The sequence below is a fragment of the Arvicanthis niloticus genome, chromosome 1 (assembly GCF_011762505.2).
Source record: "Arvicanthis niloticus isolate mArvNil1 chromosome 1, mArvNil1.pat.X, whole genome shotgun sequence".
NCBI lineage: Eukaryota > Metazoa > Chordata > Mammalia > Rodentia > Muridae > Arvicanthis > Arvicanthis niloticus.
In genome coordinates, this window is record NC_047658.1 from 89,474,865 (window position 1) to 89,501,468 (window position 26,604).

The 26,604-nt window shown below is 41.3% G+C and overlaps 1 protein-coding gene across 1 annotated transcript; it reads right to left on the reverse strand.

Moving 5' to 3' along the window:
• On the reverse strand, positions 1–26,604 carry Palb2 (partner and localizer of BRCA2). The gene is made up of 13 exons (XM_034511008.2): positions 26,308–26,604; positions 23,024–23,083; positions 22,459–22,552; positions 20,557–21,954; positions 17,082–17,752; positions 16,466–16,537; positions 13,639–13,800; positions 9,373–9,458; positions 7,017–7,178; positions 5,540–5,656; positions 4,233–4,320; positions 3,038–3,186; positions 1–485 (listed from the first exon to the last, which is right to left on the reverse strand). The coding sequence occupies exons 1-13, from the start codon at positions 26,353–26,355 to the stop codon at positions 275–277; spliced, it is 3,318 nt and encodes a 1,105-aa protein (XP_034366899.1). The 5' UTR covers positions 26,356–26,604; the 3' UTR covers positions 1–274.

A 26,604-nucleotide genomic window follows, 5' to 3' on the forward strand; every position in this document is an offset into this window, starting at 1 on the left:
TATCAAAATAAATATTTATTAACATTTACTGCTTATGTACAGCTGTAATGGCAAATGAGCAAAGAATGACTTAAAACCATTAACCTGAAAGTAAGTATAAACAAATGTTCAGTCTGTAGTATCACCATCAGAATAAAATTAAGTTTGTGGGAAGCTCATTCAAGTATTCACATCATTCAGATATTGTATTCTTTAAAAACCACCCCCCCACCAAAAAAAAAAAAAAAAAAAAAAAAAAAAAAAACCCAAAAAACAAAACCAAACTATTTGCCTCTTACAAGTATCGGTATATAAATATATTTCCATCCTTTTGTCCAGCTAGCAAGTGAGAATCTGTACCTGACCATTTAACCAAAGACCAACTCTGGTCAGAGACAGGTGGGAGGAGAGCTGTGCAGTGGCCCAGAAGCAAATCCCAAATGGCAATTGTCCCAGAAGTCAGGACTGCTGCTGCGACATGATCTTTCACATCCCCTTCCAGGAACCTGAGACAAAAAAGAGACAATTCAGATCTTACATCAAAGGCTTCAAGAAGACTCAGATGTGGCTCTTCAGGAAAGCCACTTCAATAAACACCCATGTTTAATCCCCAGGACCCACAGGATGGGGAGAAAAGTGACTATTCAAAGTTAATTTCTGGCCGGGCACTTGGGAGGCAGAGACAGGCGGATTTCTGAGTTTGAGGCCAGCCTGGTCTACAGAGTGAGTTCCAGGACAGCTAGGAGTACACAGAGAAACCCTGTCTCGAAAAAAACCAAAAAAAAAAAAAAAAGTTAATTTCTGGCTACCGCACACTTACCATGACACATGCCTTCAACAAAATATATTAATTAATTAAATGTAAAACACTAAATTTAAAGCTTAAAGGAAAGAAAATGCTCCCAAGAATCAGCCAAAACCAAACCTCCTGCCACTTTGACGGCCTGTACATGAAGACTGCTGGCCCTGAACAGCACGAGATCCAGTGGCTGCATTTTACACTGCCCAGCACTAGCTCAGATGCTCCCTCCCCTCTCCCTGCTAACCACACTCAGTCTCACCTGAGTGACCTTGCTCTGCTAGTGTTTGTCTGTCTTTCTCTGTCTGCCCCTCCTCTTTCCCCCTCCATCTCTCTCTCTCATCTCTCTGTAAGACTCTAGCCATGAATTGTACCATGCCTGGAACCTTATCACCCAGGCCTGTCACAACCATCCAAAGTTCACCTGAAGCACGGCAAACACACTCTCTCCCAAATTCCTGAGGCTGCCTCATTTTTTGTCAAGTCTTAGGAATCCCTAGAACCCACAAGCATGACACCATGCCATGGTCTACTACTGAACCATATTCTGAGTCTTTTTAATTTTTTTCCCTCAAAACAACAACACAAATTGACCTATTTATTGTCTATGTGTTTATTTATGTGTATTTGACCTATGGAACCCACATTTACTTCATGCCGCTACTGTGAGGATGAGAGAGAAGTACATTAAAAGGCTTGGGGTTGTGGGGATTGAGAGGTGGTCAGCAGCTTGGGCTGCTCTTCCAGAGGAAAATGGTTTGATTCCCAATACCCACACGGCAGCTCACAGCCATCCCAACTCCAGTTCCAAGGAATCTTGACATCTGCGAGCCTCTAACTGGACCATGGGCTACCTTGTAGGGTCTCTCCTTCTTCACCCTTCACCAATCCTGTTCTTCCCTTTCAACCCCCTAACACTAGATAGGGGATAGAGGAGAAAAAAGGGGAAAAAGGGGGTGATGTTATCATTAGACTACTTCCTTCTGACTAGGGGCATCGAGTACCGTGGGGCAAGTTTGATCTTCACAGTTAGGGTATTTAATTTCTTCTTTTCATCTCTTCACACCTGACTTCTTGACAAAATGCAACCAACAGCATCCACCCACCAACCAGCCCCCTACTTTTGGGGCTCTAGCATTTCTTTTTCTTCTTTTTTCATTCATTCATATATATATAATTATTGGATATTTTAATAATAATTTTAATAATAATAAATAATATTTATTGGATATTTTATTTACAATTCAGATGTTATCCCCTTACTCCATCCCCCACCCCCAGCTCTAGCATTGCTGTATCCTCTGACAAGTCCCCAGAATTCTAAACATCACACACTTGCCTAAACTATGTGCAGCTGGCAAAGCCATGCCTCTGCCACAGCAGGAGGCAAATCACAGTCAGCTGCTACAGACAGCCCCATATTCCACACCTGGGATTAAAATGAAAACATAATAGTTCTGTGGTTTTTAAAAGAAACCAAAATTCCAGAATTCCCACTACACTTTTATATTGAAAAGATTTTCCTAAAGTTCACTTAAAAGGTCTTTGGTCTTTTTAAAAAATATATTTATTTTTAATTATGTGTATGTGTCTGTGTGTAGGTATGTGCATGTGACCGCTGGTGTCCACAGAGGCCAGAAACATCTTTTGGAGCTGTCATGCAGTTGAGTTGTCTGACATGGTCCTCTGCAGTAGTAGCCATGCACTCACTGATTACTAGTGATCCATCTTTCTATATATTCAGATCCTGGTTTTTTCTTGAAGAAAAGGTTTTTTGGGGTCCTGAAAAAGATGATTCAGTAACTGTTCTTGCAGGTGCCTGAGTGCAGTCTTCAGCCCCTGTATCAGGTGGTTCACAACTGCCTGTAGCTCCAGCTCTAGGGATCCAACACCTCTGGCCTTTCCAGTCATCTGCATTCTTGTACACATACTTCTCATATACAAATAATTAAAAACAATAAAAAAGTTTTAAGAAAATATTTTAAGCCAGGTGGTAGTGGCTTTAATCTGAGCACTGGGAGGCAGAGGCAGGATAATCTCTGAGTTCCAGGATAGCCAAGGCTACACAGAGAAATCCTGTTGAAAAACAAACAAAACAGCAAAAAAGAATGTTTTCTATAAAAAGCTCTACCAATGAGCAACCACTATAGCACAATAGGCTTCAGCATCTCATAGTTTCTGTAGATTTCAGTGACACAAAAGTACTCATCAGAGTGCCTTCAAAATGACCTCACCCTTGACCCGAAGTCACACACTTACCTTCCAGCCTGCCCCTGAGGAAGAGAACACAGCAGAACACCCACACTCTGAGCTGTCTTAGGGTTAATCACCAGCATCTGAAACACAGGGCTTCCCAAGGCCTGGCTCTCTTTGGCACAAGGATGATTCAGAACAACAAACAGGAGCCCCTGATGCAAGAGAGAAATAACCAACCCAACCATCAATAGCAGGTTGGCAGTGGTGACAAAACCAACGCAGTAGGAACAATCAACAGACTCTTCAACATGTAGGCTATAACCACCACTTTCCCTTCATCCACATAGCAGCAGCACACCGGGCCTCTGGATCCTCGCCACTCCTGACAACCACAACTCCTCAGGTTCCTATACTTTAGATACACCTAGTGCCATCCACTGAGACAAGGCTGGTATGAGGCTGGATGTCATAGAGACGTGTACAAGGAACCTTCAAATTGGAAATACTCATTTATAAACTAAATCTCAGAATTCCCATAATGTGACAAAAAGGAACCATTATCTGTGGTTTATATGGAAAAACCCACATAAAACCTCGAGTAATTAGTATATGCCAAATATGCCAGTTACTTAAATGGAAACAACAGGCACATTCTAGAAACAGATTCATCCTTCGTAACAGATTATAAAAGCTAGGCTCAAGATTTTGTGATAGCCTGAGCTACATACTGAGTTCTAGACCAATCAGGACTGTATTGTGATTTTTTTCCCCCCTTTTTCTTTGTCAAGTAGTTAGGCGTCAAGTTTGATAACAGGGATAATATTTTTAGGACAAAATTCATAGTTTGGATGTGGGTCTTTAAGTCACACAGGCATAAAATGTGACAAGTAACCACTCTGCACTAACACTTTTATTTATAAATCTCAAAAAAGAACAAACAGGCTAGGTAGCTCAGTCAATAGAGTGCCTGTCTTGTGTCAGAAATCCCAGCACTGGAGAGGTGGAAGCAGGGGGATCATAAGTTCAAGGTCATCTTAGTACACAGACAGTTTCAGGCCAGCCTAAGCGACAGGGGAACCTGTCTCAAAGCAAAGCAAAGCACACTGCCATGCAATGTTAAAAGAAAAGACAACAGGAGGGCATGCTGACTGCCACTGGTGAGACCAATAGATAACACAAATAATAAATAAATCACAAATAAACACAAATAACAAATAAATAACAAATAAGTACCACATAGCCCTGGGCCACTACTCACCATCTCAGAATAGGCTCTGTGACAGACAGCAGCTTGGTAAGCATCATCAATGTGCATCTTTTTCAGGAGTTGGCCAGTTTTTAAATTCCTTAGACATCAAAATAAGTGAGAAAATTACATTCTTCCAGTAAAATGTTTTTCACGTATTATATGTCTTTTCCTTTAAAGATAGGGTGTCACTATGTAGCCTAAGCTAGTCTCAAACTTGTGTTCCTCTAACCACAACCTCTCAGTGCTGGTATGTCAGGCCTGCACCACCATGCCTGGTTCACATATAATATTCTGAATTTGTTACCAACTGTTTTGGGAGGTAACAACAGAACATCACTAAGGAACAGAGTACTGTACTTTTGTTTAGCCACACTTCATACACTACTTCTTGTTTTTTGAGATAAGGTCTTACTAGGTGGCCCAAGCTAGTCTAGAACTCCTAATGTAGACCAAGCTGGCCTCACACTCAGAGATCAATCTGCCTCTACCTCCTGAATGCTAAGATAAAGGGCATGTACCACCATGCCTAGAACCTTATACACCCTCATTAAAAGTGTAATGGTAGTTTAATTTTGTCAAAAACTGAACTTGATAGTTTAGCCTTGGGTTGACTCTGTTATACCACTGTGGATAACCTCTTCACATTCTACTCAATATTTTCCACCATCTCCCTGTGCTGGGATTGAAGCCAGCTACAAGTTATACCACTCACTATTATGATTTGTCTCCCCAACTGCCACCTAAATTTCTTAACTTACACATTCACATATGCATGCCTGCTTGTCTGTTTGTAAGACTTACTGAGTATTTGTTTTGTAGCAGTATGGATGTTTTGCCTGCATGTATATCTGTACACCATGTATGTGGCTGGTGCCCATGGAGGGCAGAATAAGACATCAGATCCCTTGGAATTAAAGTTACAGATGGTTGTAAGCCACCATGTGGTTGCTGGAAAGTGAACTCAAGACGTCTGGAAGAGAGGTCAGTGCTCTTAACCCCTGACCTAGCCCTTGACTCTGTATCTTAGAAACAGTTCTAAGATGTTCTTTTTCACTTATCTAGGTTCACTTTCTTGTCAAGACAAGGAAAAAGCTTCTAACAGTGGAAAAGAGAAGACCACAGTCATGTCTGCAGTCTCTCTTTCTCTGAGGCAGTGTTTTTCCACATACCCAGCTGAGGATCCATCAGCATCCTCCCCTCAGCTTCCTGCGTTATGGGATTACAGGTATACACCACCATACCCTGCCCATGCCCAGCATACCTAATCTTAGCAACTATGAAACAGAAGTGCATTCACACATAGAGCAAAAGCTTACCAGATCACAATGCTGTTCATAGTGGTAGTACCGAGCAGAGCTTCCTGCGTCCCTTGGACTTCAGCAAAAGTCAGTACAGTCTCATCAGGAGGCATCAAAAGCTGTTCATCTTTGCTGCTGTATTTAAAACAGTACTGAAAAATCACTTCTGAGGCAAAACAGTATAGTCCTTCTATACATTACTAGACTATGTGCAAAACAACATGAAATGAGAACTGATCTTCCAGAGGTCCTCAGTTCAATTCCCAGCAATCACCTACAATGTCATCTGATGCATCTGATGCCCTCTCCTGGCATGCAGGTGTACATGCAGATGGAACACTCATTCATATATCTATATCTATCTTTTTTTGTTATTTTATTTACTATAAATAAAATTTAAAAAACCAACAATGAATACAGAAACAAGTTTTACCTAGAAAACTTATCTTCTAAATTTTCTACAATAAACACATCTTTTTAATCTCATCTTGAACATGTTACAATCACCTCAAATCCACTCTAGCCAATGTTAAGCTCACAAACCTTCTGTTTATATCTATTTTTTTCCCATTCCTACCTCAATGTCTGAGCTATCAGTCTATGCAGGTGACCAACCCTGACACTGACATCATTGTCCCCTTCTTCTTCCAGCCACTCAATCAACAGGTTTACTGATTCTGTAGACTCATTTCTCACAAATCTGTCTTCTTTCCTTCTCCACCAACATTTCTCTGGCAATTGTTTGATTAGAGCCAGGGTCATCTTGCTGTCCAGGCTGGCCCAGTACTCATTGTGTAGCCCAGGCTGACTCCCTCACATCAATCCTCCCACCTTCTGCAGGTGTATACCACCACATGCAGTTCATTTATTTAATTTAAGGAATCACTGGACTCTTGCCCAGATTACCATGTTGGTTCAGGGTGAGTTATGACAAATAAGATCCCTGTCCTCTGTTAAGAGGAAGGACAAAAAACAGTAAAGAAAACAGATTGAAGTATGGCTCTGTAACAGGGTCTAATCCATAGGACTAAAATGAAACAAACTGGGAAAGTATAGGACATGACAAAAGGAGAAAATGTTTTAGTTCAGGTTGCCACATGTTGACCCTGAAGGACCTGAGAAGTGACTATTAAACCAGCACACAGGTCTAGAGCATGAGAAACAGCTTAGAGCTAGAAATGCATGTTTGCAAGTTGCATCTAAATGGGCAAGGAAGCAAGGGACAACATAGAACAAGGTACTTCTTATGTTCAAGAGACACACAGCAATTCTAAACAAAGCCAAAGAGAGAACCAACTACATTTACTGAGCCTCTCCTCTCCATTGGCTTCTCTGGCTTTCATCTCCTTAACCTGCTTGTTAGTTGCAATGTGGCATTAAGGCCATGCTTGTACCACACCTACAGCAGAGAAAACCAGGTTCCTAGGCATCCACTTTCCCTGAAGTCTGAGATAAAAGCCTCTTAACAGTGAAAACCAATAAATGCTTTTCTTACCTTCCGTCTTCAGCAAATGTCATGATTTGTATTTGTTGATTGCAAAAGGTCCCAGTGCTACTAACTAGTCTCCTCTTTGTCACGCCAAGTACAGCTTTTATATCTCCAGATTTCAGGAGGACTTGCTTTTCACTTTCATCACCAGAGGAACACAGTAAGGACCTACACCAAACACAAATTTGAGAAGCCAGGAGTAAGCAGTGGGCAATAAGGCACTGAGTATAAATTGTAAATAGTAACTTCAGTCATAGATGTCAGTCTATGCATGGTTTCACTTTCTGAAGGATTTTATTTTATATGTGTGTATAAGTTTAGGCATACATGTGGATGTGGGTCCTGGTACCTGAAGGCTAAAAGACTTAGAGTCACTCAGAGCTGGAACTGCAGGTGTCTGAGGGGTACCTGGAGTGTTATATGGGTGTTGTGTTCTGAACTGCTGAGCCATCCCTCCAGCCACTAAATTTTTTAAAGACAAGGTCTTACTATGTAGCTCTGGCAGGCCTTGAAGTTGCTCTGTAGACCAGGCTGGCCTCAACCTCAGAGATTGTCTCTGTCTCCAAAATATTGGAATTAAAAGCTTGTGCTATCATGCTCATCTGGATTAAACTTTTGAAACAGAGATTCATGTAATCCAGGCTGACCTAACAATTCTCCCTCAGTGTGCCACCACGCCTAAATCAAAATTCAAATCCTTTTATGACTAAAATAAATTACTTTTATTTTCAATTACATATATTTGTGTGCCTGTGTGTGGGTATGTGTGGCAGAAATTTCCCTACAAAATCTACTTGCAGTGGGAGGCTTATGACTGGATAAAAAAAAAAGGGAGGCTGAGCTAAGGGTAGCAGAGAGAGAGAGAGAGAGAGAGAGAGAGAGAGAGAGACAGACAGACAGACAGACAGACAGACAGAGACAGAGAGACACAGGGAGAGAGGAAAAAGGCGAAATGGCAGTGGACATAGACCCGTGTGATTCAAGAAAATAGAAAGACATGAAATCTAAAGGTTAGAAATATTGGGATAACTTTCTAATCTTGTGTGTTGAGATTTTATTGATATATATGTATATCTATATCTATCTATCTCCATTGGTTATCTTTAAGCACCTAGATCTAGTTTTGATTTATTGGATTACTGGAAGGTGGATCCACCGACAACCAGGCTCCAGGGACAAGCAACCGGAGCTGTACTGGTCACAATGGGGGCTAGCTAGAGAGAGTAACCTGGGGGACATCCTGCTGGGACCAGGAGGCCTGCCGGTAGCCGGCATTAGTGTGGGAACATGGCAGCAAAGCGTGTTTTTCGAGACAGAGTTTCTCTGTGTAGCCCTGGCTGTCCTGGAACTCAGAAATCCGCCTGCCTCTGCCTCCCAAGGGCTGGGATTAAAGGCGTGCGCCACCACTGCCCCTACTGCCCGGCTGACAAGCTCCTTTCTAATACTTCCTGTTAGAGGTATGTGTACCTGAGTGTAGTGTCCATAGAACTAGAAGATGATGTCAGATCCACTTAGGCTAGAGTAACAAGTGGTTGTTCAGCTGCCCTACAAGGGTGCTGAGAACTGAACATGGATCCTCCTGTAAGAGCAGCGTGCACTCTTAACTGCTGAGCCATCTTTCCAGTCCCCTGAGTTCTTTTTTTTTGTTTTTAAATTTTTATGTGTATATGTGCATGCCTGCATGAGTTTATGTATTCAACAGACATACAGGAACCCACAGAGGACAGAAATGGTCATGTTTGTGAGCTCCATGTGGGTCTTATGCAGGACTTGAGGGTCTCATGTCTACAATATGTATGTGTAGGTGCCTTGAGAGTCCAGAAGAGGGTGTGTGATGGTTTGTATATGCTCAGCCCAGGGTATGGCCCTGTTGGAGGAAGTGTGTCACTGTGGGTGTGGGCTTTAGGACTCTCATCCTAGCTGCCTAGAAGTCAATATTCTGCTAGCAGCCTTCAGATGAAGATGTAGAACTTTCAGGTGATAATGGAGTGAACCTCTAAACCTCTAAGCCAGACCCAATTAAATGTCCTTACAAGAATTGCCTTGGTTGTGGTGTCTGTTCACAGCAGTATAACCCTAAGACAAGGTCTAAGATTCCCTAGAACTGGAGTTGAAAGTAACTGTGTGCCACCTAATGTAGGTGCTGGGAACCCAACCTGGATCCTCCTTAAAAGAAGCAAGTAGCTTTAAACACTGAAAAAATCTTTCCAGACCAGAAACCCAAGATTCTTTTAAGATACCCTGCTTTTAATACTGAAGTGTAGGCTATAATGTGTACTCAAAAATAACTTAAAAGGAACAAAGATGGTGGAGTGCCAGAGCAAGAGAGATATCACATGTGGAGTCCTCAGAAACCGCATACCTGATTTCTCTGATTTCCAAATTTCCCAAAGCTACACATATAAGATTGCAAACATCAGGCACTGGAACTATTTGTAATACTGGAACCTATATAAAAGAAAATTATATTTAGTCACTTAGAGTTTCATGAATATTTCAGAAAAAAATGTATCATTCTTTTCTTTATGTTACTCCTAGTCTTCTATTTACTTTTTATTTTGTGATAGGGTCATATTAAGTCATGTAGGTTGGCCCTGAACCTGTGATCTTCCTGCCTCAGCCTCCTGAGTAACTGGGATTATAGGCCTGAGCCTGCTAATCACATTATCTTGAATTCTTATGGTATCAGGACTATGTGTGAAATGTGAAGATTCAGAAAAATCTGCCCCTCATACAACCTTTTGGTGTTTTGTTTTGGTTTCTGGTTTTTCTTTTTTGAGATAGTGTCTCACTATGTATTGCTGACTCACCTGAACTCAGTATGTACCTCACTGTCTGCCTCTGCTTCCCAAGTGCAGGGATTAAAAGCATATGCCACTCCACCTGGGCCCTCAGAAAATCCTTCTTACAGCTAATGAAGAGTCAGCGCCCCTATTCCCTGGGCTTGGAGACTAAGGTGGTAAATGTTGGGCTGTCTTTCTAGGGAAAAGTAGTGGTTTTGTGGGAATAGAGAGGATTAGCTAGGGTTTATTGTATAGCCATAACCTATTAGTAGAAATCTGTATAATTAGTATCAAGATGAAGATATAAAATCTTAAACGGCACCAATTTACTTTGAATACAAATTTTAAGGTTTTCATTGGTACAAGCTTCTTATTGATATAAAAGTGAGATGAATATTGTTACTCTCATAGGCATTGTACCAGTATAACACATTTAGGAATACAAGGCTTAGACCCAGTCCTTCTTTAACTTTTTTAACTGATTTGAGATGGTCAGCCTGTGAGTTAAGGGACTATAGCAAATTCATGGCTTGGAGTTTATTGTTAGGGTGTTTTCTATGTTTTATTTAGAAATAGCTGAGTGGAGTTAACAGACAACAGTCCAGATTACCTTACATGGATAGTTGGTTTTCAAAACATCAGAAATCCACAGAATTGATGTGACAAACATTTCTGTATTAATTTTGTATTAATACTGTATTAATTCTGTATTAATCATTTTGATTAGAGACCTGTCTGCTCCTGACAGCTTCCTATATTGAATTCTAAGAAGAAACTGAGCATCTTTGGAGTTACTCCAGTTATGGTGAGACAGCCACTAGACAAGAATTGCCTCTTTCCTTCTATAGACAAATTACTGTCCAGAAAAGGACACACTTGCAGAATAGTTGACTGATTATATCTGCCTAGACAGAGTAATCAGTCCTTAATAATTCTGCAGCACTAAGGTCTGTCAGATGATCCTGGGCCAGAAGGCGGAAGAACAGATGCTCCAACATTTTGTAGTAGAGGGAGTGTCCAGGTGTTCAGAGGTCTCTATAAATTGGCTAAGTTTTAGAAGCTATGCTTTGTGCTTCCCACAATTATAGTTAACTCAGTCATTCTGGATTTCTGACGGGGTTGAAAACTTATAGCCTCATAGCCAATCCTGGCTATTTACCTTGAGAGAAAAGATTTGAGTGGATGGTCGTCAGCTGACATTCATCCTAAAGCCAGGTTCAGAACTAAATGTTTTAGTTAGGATAGATGACAGAGGTTCTGGTTAGCCAACAAAAGGATGGACTGGGTATTAGGACTATCTTGTACCTCACTGGTACAAATTGGCATAATTATGCTCTAATTGTATTTTGAGAGAAAAGTTTCATTTTAACAGGAAGGGTGATATGTAGGAGGAGATAAGGTGGGAGGAGTAAGAAGAGGAGGAGAAGAAGGAGAGGAGAAGCTAGGTGATGAAAGAGAGAAAGAGGGGGAAGACAGGGAGGCAGATGTTCATGTATCTCCACCAGTCAAAGATAGTTGATATATCTAGATTGGGTAGTGGGTTACACCTCTGATTGAGCAATACCAAACTTATAAAGCCTTTGATTAACATTTTTAAAAAAATGTATAAGTGCAAAAAGGAAAAGGGGGCATGGAATAGGGGTTTTCTAAGGGGGGGAATGGGGAAAGGGGATGGCATCTGAAGTGTAAATAAAATAGCCAATAAAATATAGAAAAAAAAAAAAAAGAAAATCCCTCTTATAAGCTCTAATCTAATTGTATGAGCTAGATGTGGTAATGTGGACCTGTAAGTCCAGGACTATAGAAGCTAAAGTAGCAGGGGGGTGGGGGGGTATCACAAAATGAAGGACTGCCTGGGCTATAGTATGAGACCACTATCAACACCTCCCTCCAAAGAAACAATTAAATAGCAATCTGTGTTAAGAGTTAGGTTAGTATTTACTTTAATTTTTTTTTTCAAGTAGGGTCTCCCTGTGTTGGCAAGGCAAGTCTCAAAGTACTGGCAATAAGCATTCTGCCTCAGCCTCCTGTAGTTAGGACTATATACTTGAGCCAAGCAAATAATATCACACCAAGGAAATAAGTGCTTGTACAATGCAATTTATGCCTCTAACAACTTGAAGCTAGTAAATTCTAGCAGACAGATGAAGAAAGCATTAAGGTGCCATTTAAAAATTAGTCTAGGGGAGTGAGTAGCTCAAGTAGAAGAATCACCTGAGTTCCTGAGTCTGCGGCCAGTCTGATCAACACAGCGAGACTCTGCCTCAAAAGGGCAGTTGGGGTGGACTAGAGAGATTACTCAGCAGTTAAGAACCACTACTGTTGTTATAGAGAACTCAGATTTGGTTCTCAGCATCTGAGCAGCCTACAACTGCTTGCAACTCCAGTTCCAGGGGATCCAAAATGTTCTTCTGGCCTCTGTGGGCACCTGCACTCATATGTACATACTCTCCCCAACATACATCTGCATACTGAAATCTTTATTTTAAAAATGTGTTAAAAAGTTGGGAAGCTTGCTCAATAAAAAGTGCTTGCCTTTTAAGACTGAGATTAGAATCTGACTCCAGAATCCAATCCAAAAAAGCCAGGTGCAATAACAGGTACTTGTAATCCTAGCTTTGGGGAGGCAGAGACAGGTAGATCTCTAAAGTTCAGTGGCTATTCAGCTTAAACTACTTAGTGAGTTCTAAGCTAATGAGAGACCCTGTCTCAAAAATCAAGACAGACAGCTCCTGAGGATTGACATGTCATGTACACATATGTGGTTGTCTGGTCGCCACAAATACATGTACTCGAACCTGAATACATGGATTCACTACCTGCACACATACATATACACATATACATAAAGAAAGGAAGGAGAGAAGAAGAAAAACTCATTTATGTTTAGGAGCTAGAAGTGAAGTTCAATGGTGGATCATGAGCTTAGCATCAATAAGGCCCTCAGGAAAAAAAAGGAAGGGAATGTTATTAGTCACTAAGTGGATAGATGTTCACTGTCAGCTGTGTGCAAAGCCCAGTGCTCAAAGCTGTGAGTTCAAGGGGAAAATACAAATACATATGAAGAGTATAGAGAAAAACCAAGCATGTGGTATGTGTCTACAATCCCAGCACTTGACAGGGAAAGGGAGGCAGGTTAGGAGTTCAGGGTAAGCTTCAGTGTATGGGGAACTCAAGGCCACATGGGCTAATGAGACCTTTCTCAATACTCTACTCTCACCAAAGAAAGGAATATGTACACATAAATGTTTATGTGGATTCAGAAATCTTAACCAGAGGCTGGGAAGATGCTTCACCAGGGAAAAAGACTTGCCATACAAACCTGGCATTCATCTCTGGCACTCACACTGGAAGGAGAGAATGATCCCTAAAAGCTGTCCTCAGACTCCCACACTCATGCACATACCCACACTCACATATCATACACAAACATACACTAATAATAATAATTTAAACATAGCAGTACTGTAACCACATTAGAGGTGTATGAGAATGAATAAAGACAATGTATGGAAAATAGAATAGTATTTTTTTGTGAAGAAGAAATATGACTATCAGCAGTTTAGACCTCAGAATAGACAAGCAATGCAAGCTTCCCAATAGACTGGCTATAGAACTCTACCTGCATGCAAGCATGGTGAAGCAAACAAAGTGTTATGGTAACACTAGAGTCTAGATGGTGAGCATGTGGTGGTGTTCAGTGTAAACTTTAAGTCTGAGATGTTTCATTCATAATAAGCGCTGGAAAATGAGTTTACAGTGAGTGGTCACAGATCTCTGTTAAGCTGTTCATTCACATCACAAATGACACAGATCTACCTTTCAGCCCTGAGGCTTGGACATACCTCTGTGAAGTGCCAGGTATGAACTTTCTCCCACTGCAAAGAATTCAAGGGTTTCCAAAGAGAAACTACATCTTCACAAGCAGTTATGATACATGGCTCCTTAGTACCAGCTCTTTCCCACCACATGGTGCTCACATCCACAGAGCAGGAACTGGAAGGATTCTGACCCAGAAGGAGAAATTATGTTAAAGTTCTACTTAATGAAAAGAGTAAGTACCAAAGGTAATGAGTTACAAAGACGAGAAGAAATACTAGCTACATAAAATGAAAGTTCTATGCAGGTTATAAGAAAGAACTATATACATTTTATGTCACACATACACAAACAACCCCAAAACAATTTTAGATTTGATATAAAAATGTCTTAACTCCAAAACTAAATAAAATAAAAGGTTTTAGACTACATAATTCTAGAATGAAATACATTCTGATTTACACACACACACACACACACACACACACACACACACACACACACAGTTAGCCCACAAGAACTGACCTGTTTAGAAATTAAAGATCCTGGTGAACAACTCATCAGTTAAAGAAAGAATAAAGTTGAAAAAAAGAAAAAAGACAGGGTCTCACTGTGTACCCTTGGCTGGTCTAGAACTTGAAAGGTAGATCAGGCTGGCCTCCCAAGTGCTGAGATTAGAGGTGTGCACCACCACATTCCCACTTCAACATTTCTTGTCTCTGTCTCTGTCTCTCTCTCTCTTTTATTTTCGAGTCAGGTTTTCTCTGTGTAGCCCTGGCTGTCCTGGAACTCACTCTGTAGACCAGGCTGGCCTTGAAGTCAGAGGGATATGCCTGCCACTGCCTGCCTCTGAGTGCTGGGATTAAAGGAACACACCCCTCTACCCCCGGCAAATAAACCGTTTTTATTAGAACAAGGAGAGTACTGTGGGTCAAAACCTACAAAGCATGGCCAAAGCAGCATTCATTAGAAAAAATAAAATAGAATACAGCCCAGGGAGTTAATAAAAACACAAACAAACAATGAGAACAAAATAAAAACAATGAATAAACCAGGTGTGGCAGTGCATGCCTGTAATCTGAGTACCGGAAAAAAGAGGCAAGAGGATCCTGAGTTTAAGGGCATCCTGAGACACACTCTTGAGACTGACCTCAAAACACAAATCAAAAGCAATATAATCAAGAGCTAGCTCCTTTAAAACAAACATGACAAAGGCAAGAGGACAGGGAGTATGGCTCATTTGGTAGAATACTTGTCTGTCACACACAAGCCCTGGGTTTAATTCCCTGCACCCAATAATCTAATCATGACAGAACATACTGTAATCCCAGCACACCCACCATGTGGAAGGCCATAGTCAGCTAAATCAGGAAAACAAAGCCAGTGTGGTATACATGAGACCCTGCCTCAAATAAATTAAGTAAAAAAACATATAGGAGAATGGAAAGATTTAACTGCATATACACTGACAAACACCATAACCATTAACATACAAACCTGAAAGTATGAACCAAATGATAAATTCCATCTGAATCTAAGGTATTAAAGTTGTCCCAAGTGGAGGACACAGCGAGACCATGGACCACAGAAGCAACAAAGCAGAGCCCAAAGGTGCTCACAGAGACTGAAACGGGAGTCACAGATTTTATATGGGGCTGGGCTAGATCCTCTGCATACATGTTTTGGTTGTTAGCTTGGTGTACTTGTGTAGCTCCTTAACAGTGGGAGTGGGGGGACTACCTCAGATTCTTTTGCCTGCTCTTGGGACCCTTTCCCTCCTACTGGGTTGCCTCATCCAGCCTTGTGCCTAATCTTACTGCAACTTGTTAAGCCATGATCAATTGATAGCCCTGGCAGGCCTGTTCTTTTCTGAAGGGAAACAGAGGAGAGGATCTGGGGGAGGAGACTGGGAGGAATGGATGGGAAATTGTGGCCATGACATAATGTGTAAGAGAATAAACAAATACATAAACAGCTTGGACACAGAGCATAGGCACTATTCCTATATACCTGCTACAGAAGAGGAGCCTGGAGCTCAGAGACAAATCTGAGTAACGGGCAGCAACACTTCTGTGTGTTTGAAGTTTTTCCTCTGAACTACTGGTTTTCAACAGGGAAAGACTCCAAAGCCTCACCTCCATCCCAAGAATACTCAGCAATGTTTGGAAACCTTTTTGGATGTGGTAGCTAAACATTTACTACATCAAAACCTAGAACCAAGATTTTCCTTTTCTTGAGAAAGAGATTATTTTACTATGTAGCCCAATCTGACCTTGAAACTGATAGGCAGCCCAGACTGGCCTCATTCATACTCCTTGCCTCCTGAGCACCGATCTTGCAAATGTGTGCCACCACACACAACCTATTTTCATATAAATCATAAGACATTCTTGAAGAATATCATATCATTTAGTAGCAGAGGTGTGCATGACTCCTGTCTTATTCTCCACCCGCCAAAATATCTGATTTAAATAAATAAATTAGTCTGTTTATTTAAATGAACTTAAGTTCACTGAAAAAAATTAAGCCAGGTGTGGTAGAACATGGGTTTAATCTGAGTACAGTACTTGGGAAGCAGAGGCAAGCAGATCTATGAGTTTAAGGCCAGCCTATACTGAGACTGTCTCAAAAAAAAGTTGTTCTTGGAAATAAGTTGGTATAAGAATTTCAGATAGATAATTCAAAGCATAACTAAAAGAAAATACTGTGAAAAGAATTAACATCTGCTTTTTTTGCTTGTTTCTCAATATATTTAATATTAAACAAACAAATGAAACAGCTCTGTCCTCACCAACTCATTCAATGTTTCACATGTAATATACAAGGCACACAGTAACAGGACATTTTGCTGACCTTTAACTCTGAAACCAACTGTAGGTTGCCTGGGTTTAAATTCTCACAAGCAGGGAGATCTGCAATTTCAGTCTGTGGAAACAGAAATCACATGTGAACTTACGTTATGTGATGCTTGCCTTTCTCACTCACTTCTCAGCAAAGCTACCTCAGCTACCTCTAACAACACAAAGGCAAATGCAACCATTTCCCGCTGAGCAAAGAGTTGGACCCTCTTTGTATTTTTAAAATATATAATTTAGGGTGCTGGAGAGAAGGCTCAGCAGTTAGGAGCACTGGCTGCTCTTCCAGAGGACCCAGATTTATTCCCAGCATCTGCATGGCAGCTCACAACTGTCTGTAAGTCCAGTCCAGGGGCTCTGACATCTCACACAGACATACATGTAGGCAAAACATCAATGCATATAATATAAAAACAGAAAAATTATTAAAAATACATAATTTAATTAGCCTTAATTTTCCTAGAATGAGCTTAACATTTACAATGAAGATATTTCTACAAACATAGCAAAACTCTTTAAATGCAGGGAGGCCAATGAGGAGAACATCATGCTGTCCGTATTCACTAAGACATTTCATCCTTTCAGAGAAAACTTCACAAAGGAAACGATTGTACCTGTTCAGTGGAATGTTCATGTAACTCGAGGCATGCATTTCCACAAAGCTGATTTTCTCTGAAAGTGAATGACTCAATAGGTAGAGGTGTTGCTTGGGGGCCAGAGTCACTGTCACAGGCAGGTTGTCCTTGCCTACCTGACACTTGCAGGTTGGTATCCAGTTTTGGTGAGCTGGCTGAACTTTTGCACTGTTTATTGTTATTAACAAGACTGTCTGTGTCTCCCACAAGAGAAGGTCGGGATGCAGAGCAAGGTTGTCCAGCTTCAGAAGATATATTCTCACCAGTTGCTTGGGAGCCAAAGGCTGGAGTCATGCCTAAGACAGGGAAAGCAGGTGAACACAGGGAGGCAGGAGGCCTGCCACTGTCATTAGGTGCAGCAGTGTCCGTAGGAGTGAAAAGCACTATGGATGAAGAAAGGCCCTTGCTCCCCAGCTGCCTTCTCAGGGTTGGCCCTGGGTGGCATGCTCCTCCTGGTGGAACAGCGAGCTCCTCTTCCAGGCCATCCGTTTCTGAATCTATTTGCGGTTCCTGCAGAGCAACATGGTTTCCTTCTCTAGGAAGCCTCTCACCACAGTTTTTTGAGTCAGGAGACTCAATCAGTTTTCCTGAGTAAGACTTCAATTTTTCAAGTTTAAGAAGCCCAAAGTCTTCATCAGGTAATTCAAAGTCTGTGATAGTGAGAAAAGACAAGTTGCCTTAAAGTTAGGATTTCGTTCTCACAGTGCAATGAAAGTATTATCATTACTCTGAAATAATAAAATGTTATTATTTTAGTGTACATATGTATGTTCTCACATATGTATGTTCACATGCTCTCTATCTTACTTTTTTAGGACAGGGTCTCTCACTGAGGCTGGAGCTCACTGATTCAGTTAGACTGGTTGGTCAGCAAGCTGTTCTGCCACAGAAAAGAATGAAGGACCAACATGTTCTACAGCATGGACACAATGCTAGGTGAAACCAAACAGATGGAAAATAAAAAGGTCACACATGACATAATGCCACTGATCTGAAGCAACCAGAACACTAGCTCTCCCCAGATACCATGCAGTAGACTGGTAGCTGTATATGGACTGGGAATGAAAAGAGTAAATAGGAAACAGGTGACTGATGGGTGTGGGCTTCCCTGTGGCATGCCGCTGAGTAGCTCAGAAAATCAGTAAATGACACTGGATTGCTCACTTAACGAAAACAGTTAATTTTATATTATGTAAATGTCAACTCCAGAAAGTTTCTAATCCTCAAAGACTGAGGCACCCGCATCCACATTCACAAGACATTCACATAGACACAGTTGAAAATAAAATAAATCTAAGGAGCCAAAGAAAGAAAAGAACATGTACTGCTCTTACAGAAGGCCACAGTTTGATTCCCAGAATGCACATGGAGGGGGCAGCTCACAACTGCCTGTAACTCTAGCTCCAGGGGATTTGCTATCCTCTTCTGGCCCCTTCAGACACTACAGTTATATCAACAAATCCACACACACATGCACATAAACAACTTCAAACAAACACCACATCCCTTTTCTGACCCTCTAAGCACTAGGCTAGGTATGGTGACCCAAGCCTCGAATTTGAGATTAAAAAGGCAGAGACATGAACATCCTTTAGTATCTTGGCAGTCAGGAGGAAGATGTAGGGGATTTTTTTTATGAGTTCCAGGGCAGCCTGGTCCACAAGGCCAAGAGCTACATAGAAATAGCCTTTCTCAAATTAAAAAACAAATACACATGCAAAAGGAGAAAAAGGAAGAGGAGGGAGGAGAAGGAAGAGGAAGAGAAAAAGGAAGAGGAGAAGGAAAAGAAAGAGAAAGAGGAAGAGAAGGAGAAAACCTTAAACAAACCAAAGCCAGAAAGGAGCACCAAAATCTTTGGCCTGTTTTTATTGTTAGTAAAATAGGTTTTGTTGCAGGTTGGTCTTACCTTTGTTACAAATGATGCTTTAAAAATATCTATTGTATTATTACCAAGTTTACATATGAATAATAAACTTGATAATGGAAACCTAAAGGGTTTTTCATGGGCAGGGGACTGGAGAGATGGCCTAACAGTTAAGAGCACTGAGGCATCCACATGGAGACTCCCAGCCTTCTGCACTCTAATCTCGGGAATCTGATGCTTGTTCTGGCCACCACTAGCATCGTATGCATTTGGTACACAGGCACACAGGCAGGAGAAACACTTATACAACAAAGAAAATAAAATCACAACAGGTCATTTCAAAGAATAAAACAAAGTGTCTAATTAGGCAAGGTAGACCAGTACTCAGGAGACTAAGGCAAATGGATCTCGAGTTCAAAACTAGTTTGGACTAGATAGAGAGACCCTGTCTCCAAACAAAAAGTTCTAGATTATACCTTGCCTTGTTCTTGAGTTTTGTATTGTTGGTTAAGATAAGGAAGAGCCAAGCTCCCTATTCTTATATTTTTGGTTGTAAGCCTAGCCTTTAACAGCTTAGCCATCTCTCTAGCCCATGCTTCCTATTCTTAAATGAACGAATCGTAGCTTGCAAAGAATATCTATGTGGTATATAACAGTTTGCTGCCTATTTATGAACAAAGTTTTGTGAGAGCACAGTAAGTTATGTATTGCCTGTGGCTCCTGCTGCACGACAACTGAGCAGGTGAAAAATGACAAGCAAAATCTTTACTAACACCAGGCAGTGGTGGCACACGCCTTTAATCCCAGCACTTGGGAGGCAGAGGCAGGCGGATTTCTGAGTTCGAAGCCAGCCTGGTCTACAGAGTGAGTTCCAGGACAGCCAGGGCTATACAGAGAAACCCTGTCTTAAAAAAAACCAAACAAACAAAACAAAACAAAAAAACAAAACAAAACAAAAACAAAAACAAAAAAACCAAAACCAAAACCAAAACAAACCAAAACAAAAATCACTAACTATATTTGCAGGCATTTGCTCATTCTCTACTTAAAGTCCAAGTGATCCAATTTTTCTGTTGTTTATCACGTATGATTAACTTCTGAGAAAATGAGTAAAAAGCTTGTTATTCTTGCTTGCTGTCGCAAAAATCTTATATTCCACAGACAACAGTTATGTTATCCATAAAAGTTCTCAGACTTTCTACTATGACAGTTATTTTTCTATAGTTTTACCTAATACATATTCCATTTTACTATGGAACCTATGGGGTACTATGGAGAATGTACCACTTACCTTAGATTCTACCCATGGATGAGACTGTGCTATACCTGACTAGGTATTAGTTTAAGGAAGCACCTAATGTATTTCCCTTGCTGAGTTTTTCAAGCATACCACTGACCTCTGATGCCACACTGTACCCTCCCTCTGCCTTACTTTCCTCAACTGAAGATGAAGATAATCACTGCCTTGAATAGGGCAGTGATGATTCAGAAAGTTAACATTGTACAGCATTTACAAGTACCAACTACAGTGATGATGAGCGGTCATATCAAGTGTCATCAAATACAATCTGACTTGCCTTCGACTCTTACCATGAATAACCACTTCTCTGTTCTGACACTTATGCTTGGTGAATTTGCCCTTGGACCTGTTAACAGCCAGTGCGGCACAAGGAGGGAAAAGCAGCTGACAATGATCCAATGTGGAGGTGCGGACTGATTTTTGTTTCCCTCTGAGTCCTCTACCAGGTGGCCATGTAGTGGCCTTCCTAGATTGGTTGTCAGCAGGTCCTGAAGGAGAGCTGACCTCAGTTGGTGAGAGAAGTTTCTGAGAGAGGCTTCCTGAACTCGACTGTCCTGTGCTCGTGTCCAACATGTCAGTTTCACTGTGGTCCATTTCTTCACTGGAGAGGACTATGTCCTTAGTTGCTTTGTTTTTCTTTTTGAGCTTCTTGACACCCAAATGACTTTGAATTACAGCTTCCAGAGCTATTTTCCTCTGACAATCTGACATACGACGGGTTGTTCTAACATAGTATTCTGCAGGAAACAGAAGGCCTTCAAGCATTGTACAAGAATGTATTTGCCTTTCTGTGGATGGAGGAGAGACTGCTGCTGGGTTGAGGTTCCTGGATGGGCCAAGAGTTTTATCTTCCTGAAGATTCCCATTTCTCCCATCAACAATGTTCCCAGGAGATTTTAAAGCTTTGGAGTTTTGGGTAGTATTGGCTGGCAAGTTACTATGAGTGAGATCATTTACAGAACATGAATTAGGACTTTCTGGCAGCTGACCACTGGCACTCACAGCTTTATATACTACTGGGTTATCTGTAAATATAGTCGTTTTTTTGTCATGTGCCACCAGGCTTATGGATGAGGCCAGACTCTGAGTAATAATTTTGCAGCCACTGTTAGGAGGTGTACGTTCAAGGTACCGACTATGATTGCTGTCTAACACAGTACATGAAGAAACTACAGTCTCCATAGAGACATTGTTTCCTTTCACAGGTTTATCAATACCCCTTTCTGATTTGCCAGATGGTGGAATTAATATACCCTCTCCAATTCCTGTAACAAGGGCTGGAGGGTCAGGAGTTTGAGACTTCAGACTTAAAAGGTGAGTCGTTTCACTTACTGGGGCCCTAGGATTCTTGCTATTTGTTTCCTGTCTTTTTCGGTGCTTGCCAGGGAGCACAAGAGAATTAGTGTCAAAAAAATCTTCTTTCTCTTGTGAAACAGATGATTTCTTCTGCAGCTTCTTTGTTGTTTCTGGAAGTGTATTCTGCCCTCTCTTATCAGCAGGGCTACTGGTGCTATGCAAAAATTGTCCTTGGATGTCACCTGTTCCTGGTATATGAAATACTTCTTGGCCATTTTTACAGTTAAAGGACTGAGGTTCAACATCAAGTATCTGAGAGATGTTTTCTCCAGTCTCCTCATCAAGATGGTTGCTTTGTAACTTGTCACAAGGAAAGCCTTTATTTATAGGTTCTGAGGGGAAAAGCATATATAAATGAGACTCAATTAAGTCCACTCCCAGGTAGTCACAAGAGAATCAAAAACAGACCCACACAGAAACATATAGATAGCCATTCATGCAGCATATTTACAGTCAGAGAGTAGCCCTGAGGCTGAGGTAGAAGGCCTGCCATGAATATGAGACCAGCCTGGGAAACATTGTAAGTACCAGGCTATTTATAGCTCTGTGGCAAAATATCACATTAAAAAAATCATAATTAAAAATAAATTTAAAAATAACAAGTTAAAAACTCATTTTTCCAATCACAACACTGAACATAATTCTGAAAATTTGAGGAGAAAAAAAGCAACTAAATTGGCAATCCAATTGAAGGTACTGGGTATTGCTTGATTGTATAACATGAATTTTGTGTTATTTAAGAAGTCTACTGTTTCTTTTCCATGAAATGTGAACAAAGTAATATCAGCAAATTGGGGAGTGAATTCAAAGCAAGTATAAGTGAACGGCCAATTTACCAGAGTGGCTTAGCTGTGGGGAGATTTCCTGCTGGGGCACACAATCTTCTATTGCTTTCCTAGAGTTCTTAACCTTCTCAGCTCTTTTGGCACGCTAGAGAAAACAAAAGCAGCCCAAGAAATCAATTTCCCTTAAAGCTTTATTACCTTCAAGAACTTTTCTCCCCATTAGTTGTGGTGGTGCACACTTGTAATCCTAGCGCCCTGAAGGCCAAGGCAGGATTGTGGGTTTATTTATTTTTATTATGTTTTATTTATTGTTTATGTGTGTGGCACACACATGAATACACCCATTCTTTAGCATTTCTCAGTAGATATTAGAAGACAACTTTCCTTACACCATGTCATTCCTGGGCATTGAGGTTACTTTGTCAAGCTTGACTGCAGGTGACTTTACCCTCTGAGCCATCTTTTTGGCCAAAGGTTTATGAGTTTAACTCAAAATGGACTAGTCAGGCCCTGTTCCAAAACCAAAACCAGACTAACAAAACCTTTTACATAGTTTGTGCAATACCTTAATTTGACCAGTTTGTGCAACACCTTAATTGACCTATGATTCACTCACCTGAAGGCGAGCAAGTGTCTTGCTGTATTCCTTTTTCAAAAATGCTAGCTTTTCCTTCAACTGTAAGAAAAACATTAACAATTCTAAGTAATGGAAAGGTGAGATCAGAGGGAATGGATATAGTGCCTAGCAGGCCCGAGATTGCACATGGTGCTCAGTGTGCAGAGTTCAGCAGCATCCCTCAGCAAGATCAACACAGGGAAGGGCAGTTTTCCTACTCAAACCTTTTCTCAGTTCCTACAAAGCATCAAACTCTCTCAGGACCTTTCTATGATGGTTTCCTGTCACATGATTCCTCAAGCCTCAGTTTGCAGGATTACTTCCCTAGGATATAATTCCAAGTTCTTGCTCAAACCAAGTTTAGACACTCTTCCATTCCTCTGTGTTATTCTCAAAATTTACTGCACCACACATTATGCTGTCCATTTTCTCCTGTATCTTCCCATCACTTTGAGAAGCAGGGAGGGGCTGTTACCATAGTCAATCAAACAATAAATGTTCTTTATTAATGGCCCAGGAACTTGCAGTAGTACCTCCTCCTCCCCCCCCCCAGTATCATTTATCCCTGGTGCTTAAGGTACAAGGTAGTTAAGGCAATTTACTTGCAGTGAGGAATGCAGATAACGTTCAAGAGCACAGATAAGACCTGACACGGTAATAAGTACCTAGATTAATCTAAGTGATCTAAGTAACTAGCTTCCTGTAGGGATTGTAGTCATTGAGGTATTTCTGGGGGCTACCACTTGCACCTAGATCTAAAGGAAGGAACTAGTCTTGTGGAAATATCATATGTGTAATTATTCTAGGCACCACAAGTAGGAAAGCTCCATGGTGGAACCAGTTCATACACCTGAAGAATAGAGAAGAAAGCCAGTGAGAGGTAGGGGCTGTTGCTGTTGAGTTCCCAGCCAGGCACACAGCAGGCAACTCCACAAAGCTTTTGCAAATAAGTTCATTTAGGCTATGCCAAATTACTAGTCCCTGAGAGTTTGGATTCTTTTTATCTCCTTAGCTTCTGTGGTTGAAATGTTCTCTCAGCAGCAAAGCCACCCTTGTCTTTCCACCCTTTAGGAACCCTGTATTCATCCTTCTGACAATTGTTTGATTTCTATCCTCAGTATATTCCTTTTAAAACAGCACAAAAGGGGCAAGAGATGTATCTCTCTTGGTAGTGTTCACCTAGCATGCACTTTGATTCTTAACACTGCATAAACCCAGTTCTTCAGTGAACACCTGTAACCCCAGCACTTGGGAGGTACTAGGTCATCCTTAGCTTTCTAGTAAGTCTAAGACTAGCTTGGGATACGAGATCCTTTCTTAAGAACAACTCTACAAACCAAAAAGAACAAAAAAGCTATACTACGAATGTTACTATCAGGTTCTTCTTTCCTTTCTGCTGGGTGCCGGCTGATTGCTGTCGAAGTGCACAAGTTCATGAAACCCAGGAAAGTGGTGCTAGTCCTGGCTGGAGGCTACTCTGGATGCAAAGCCATCATTATGAAGAACATTGATGATGACACTCAGACTGCCCTTACAGCCATGCCCTGGTAGCTGAAATTGACCACTATTCCCCAAAAGTGACAGTTGCCATGGGCAAGAAGAAAACTGCCAAGCGATCCAAGATCAAGTTCTTTGTGAGAGTTTATATATAACTACAACCACCTCATGCCCACAAGGTACTCTGTATATCCCCTTGGACAAAATTGTTGCCAACAAGGATATGTTCAGAGACCCAGTTTTGAAACGTAGGCCAGGCAGCAGGCCAAGGTCAATTTTGAGGAGTGATACAAGACAGGGAAGAACAAATGGTTTTTCCAGAAGCTTCGCTTTTAGTTATGTTTTTGTTTTCTTCTTCTTCTTCCTTCTTCCTCCTTCTCTTCTTCTTCCTCCTCCTCCTCCTTCTTCTTCTTTTTTTGTTGTTGTTGTTGTTTTTCGAGACAGGGTTTCTCTGTGTAGTCCTGGCTGTCCTGGAACTCACTCTGTAGACCAGGCTGGCCTAAACTCAGAAATCCGCCTGCCTCTGCCTCCCAAGTGCTGGGATTAAAGGTGTGTGCCACCACTGCCCAGCTATTTTTGTTTTCATCATTAAAAATTAAGAAAAAAAAAGTTATGACAACTTAAACTCTTCTTAAGCACTTTTCCTACCTCACTTTGTGGACTCCAGCACTTCTGCGCTAAAGTCACCTCAGTCCCCATCCATTCTCAGACACACAATAAAAACGGCTGCCATAATGTGCTTCAGTTGGTCCTAGGGACTTTTGTGACTTTAATGTCAATTGACTCAGTTAGTACTCACAATAACCCTAACATTCTATTTATATTATCAGCCTCCTTTTATAGATATGCAAACTGAATAAAGCATAAGCAGTTCCTCCAGGATGCTGCCATTTATAACTGCTCCATTTAAACCCTCACAGGCAGAGCTGTGGTCCAGACCCCCAGAGGGGCTTCATATCATATATTTATATTGATTCACAATAGTAGCAAATTACAGTTATGAAGAAGCAACGAAATTATGACCATGGGTCATCACAACATGAGGAACTGTATTAAATGGTCACAGCATTAGGAAGGCCCAGAGTCTGAGCTCTTAACCTCTGTTGTTACCTTGTCTTCAATCTTATCAGTAAGTGGGAGATATCTTATTTGTAAAGGATCTTAACAGTCCTTAGAAGGTCAGACTGGATAGGACAAATTAACGTGTATTCTAATTTGCACAGCAAACACAAGAACATACAAGCAATTTTTAAGTCTTGCTGGAGAATAACATACTGAGCCGGAAGGAAATGAGAGCTCTGCCAAACTACACTAAATTTATATGCACTCACACGCACAACGCCTATTCATTATATGTAATATTTATATTCTTTTTTCCCTTCGTCCTGTTCCAACGTGGGTCTTAAACATGGAGAAAATCAGCTGCAAAACCAACCAGAGTATACGTTATAAACATCCCCTTCTCCAATGTAAACCTATTTTTGGAGGTCAAGCCCTAATACACAAACACAAAATGTAAGTATATGACTGTTGAAAGATTTACGTGACGGGGCAGGGGTGGAGAGAGAAGGAGGCCTCTAGGTTTACCTATATGTAAAGTTTTACACCTAATATTTATGCAGTGCCACTAAATGTTGGATTTGGTTAATTTGCATTTTAAGCTTCACCGCGAGGGAAGCGGACTCGTCTCAATGACTTGTAGGTCGGAGGACACTGCCTCGGATACAGGAACCAGGTTTGAAAACCCAGGTTAAAGCCCTGGGTCACCCTTCCCGCAACCCGGGCACCTTTTCCGTCTCCGCACAGCTGAGGGGCTTCCCGGAAAGCTCTTCCATCGGGATGGAAGCGGAACGCAGGGAGCAGCCGTCGCTAGCCTCGGGCCTGTGGTCACAGGGACCCAACCAGGGCTTTCTGGGGCCAGGAGGAATCCTGGGGAAGAACCGGGACCTAGTTCACTCTCAACTGCGTGACTAGCGAGCCACACGGGTCCCGCGCGCTACCCGCTCTGGCCAATTAAAACCGCTGTTTGGTCTGCGCATGAGCAGCTAGAGACCGCCGAGCGATCTAGCAGGACTGACTAGAAG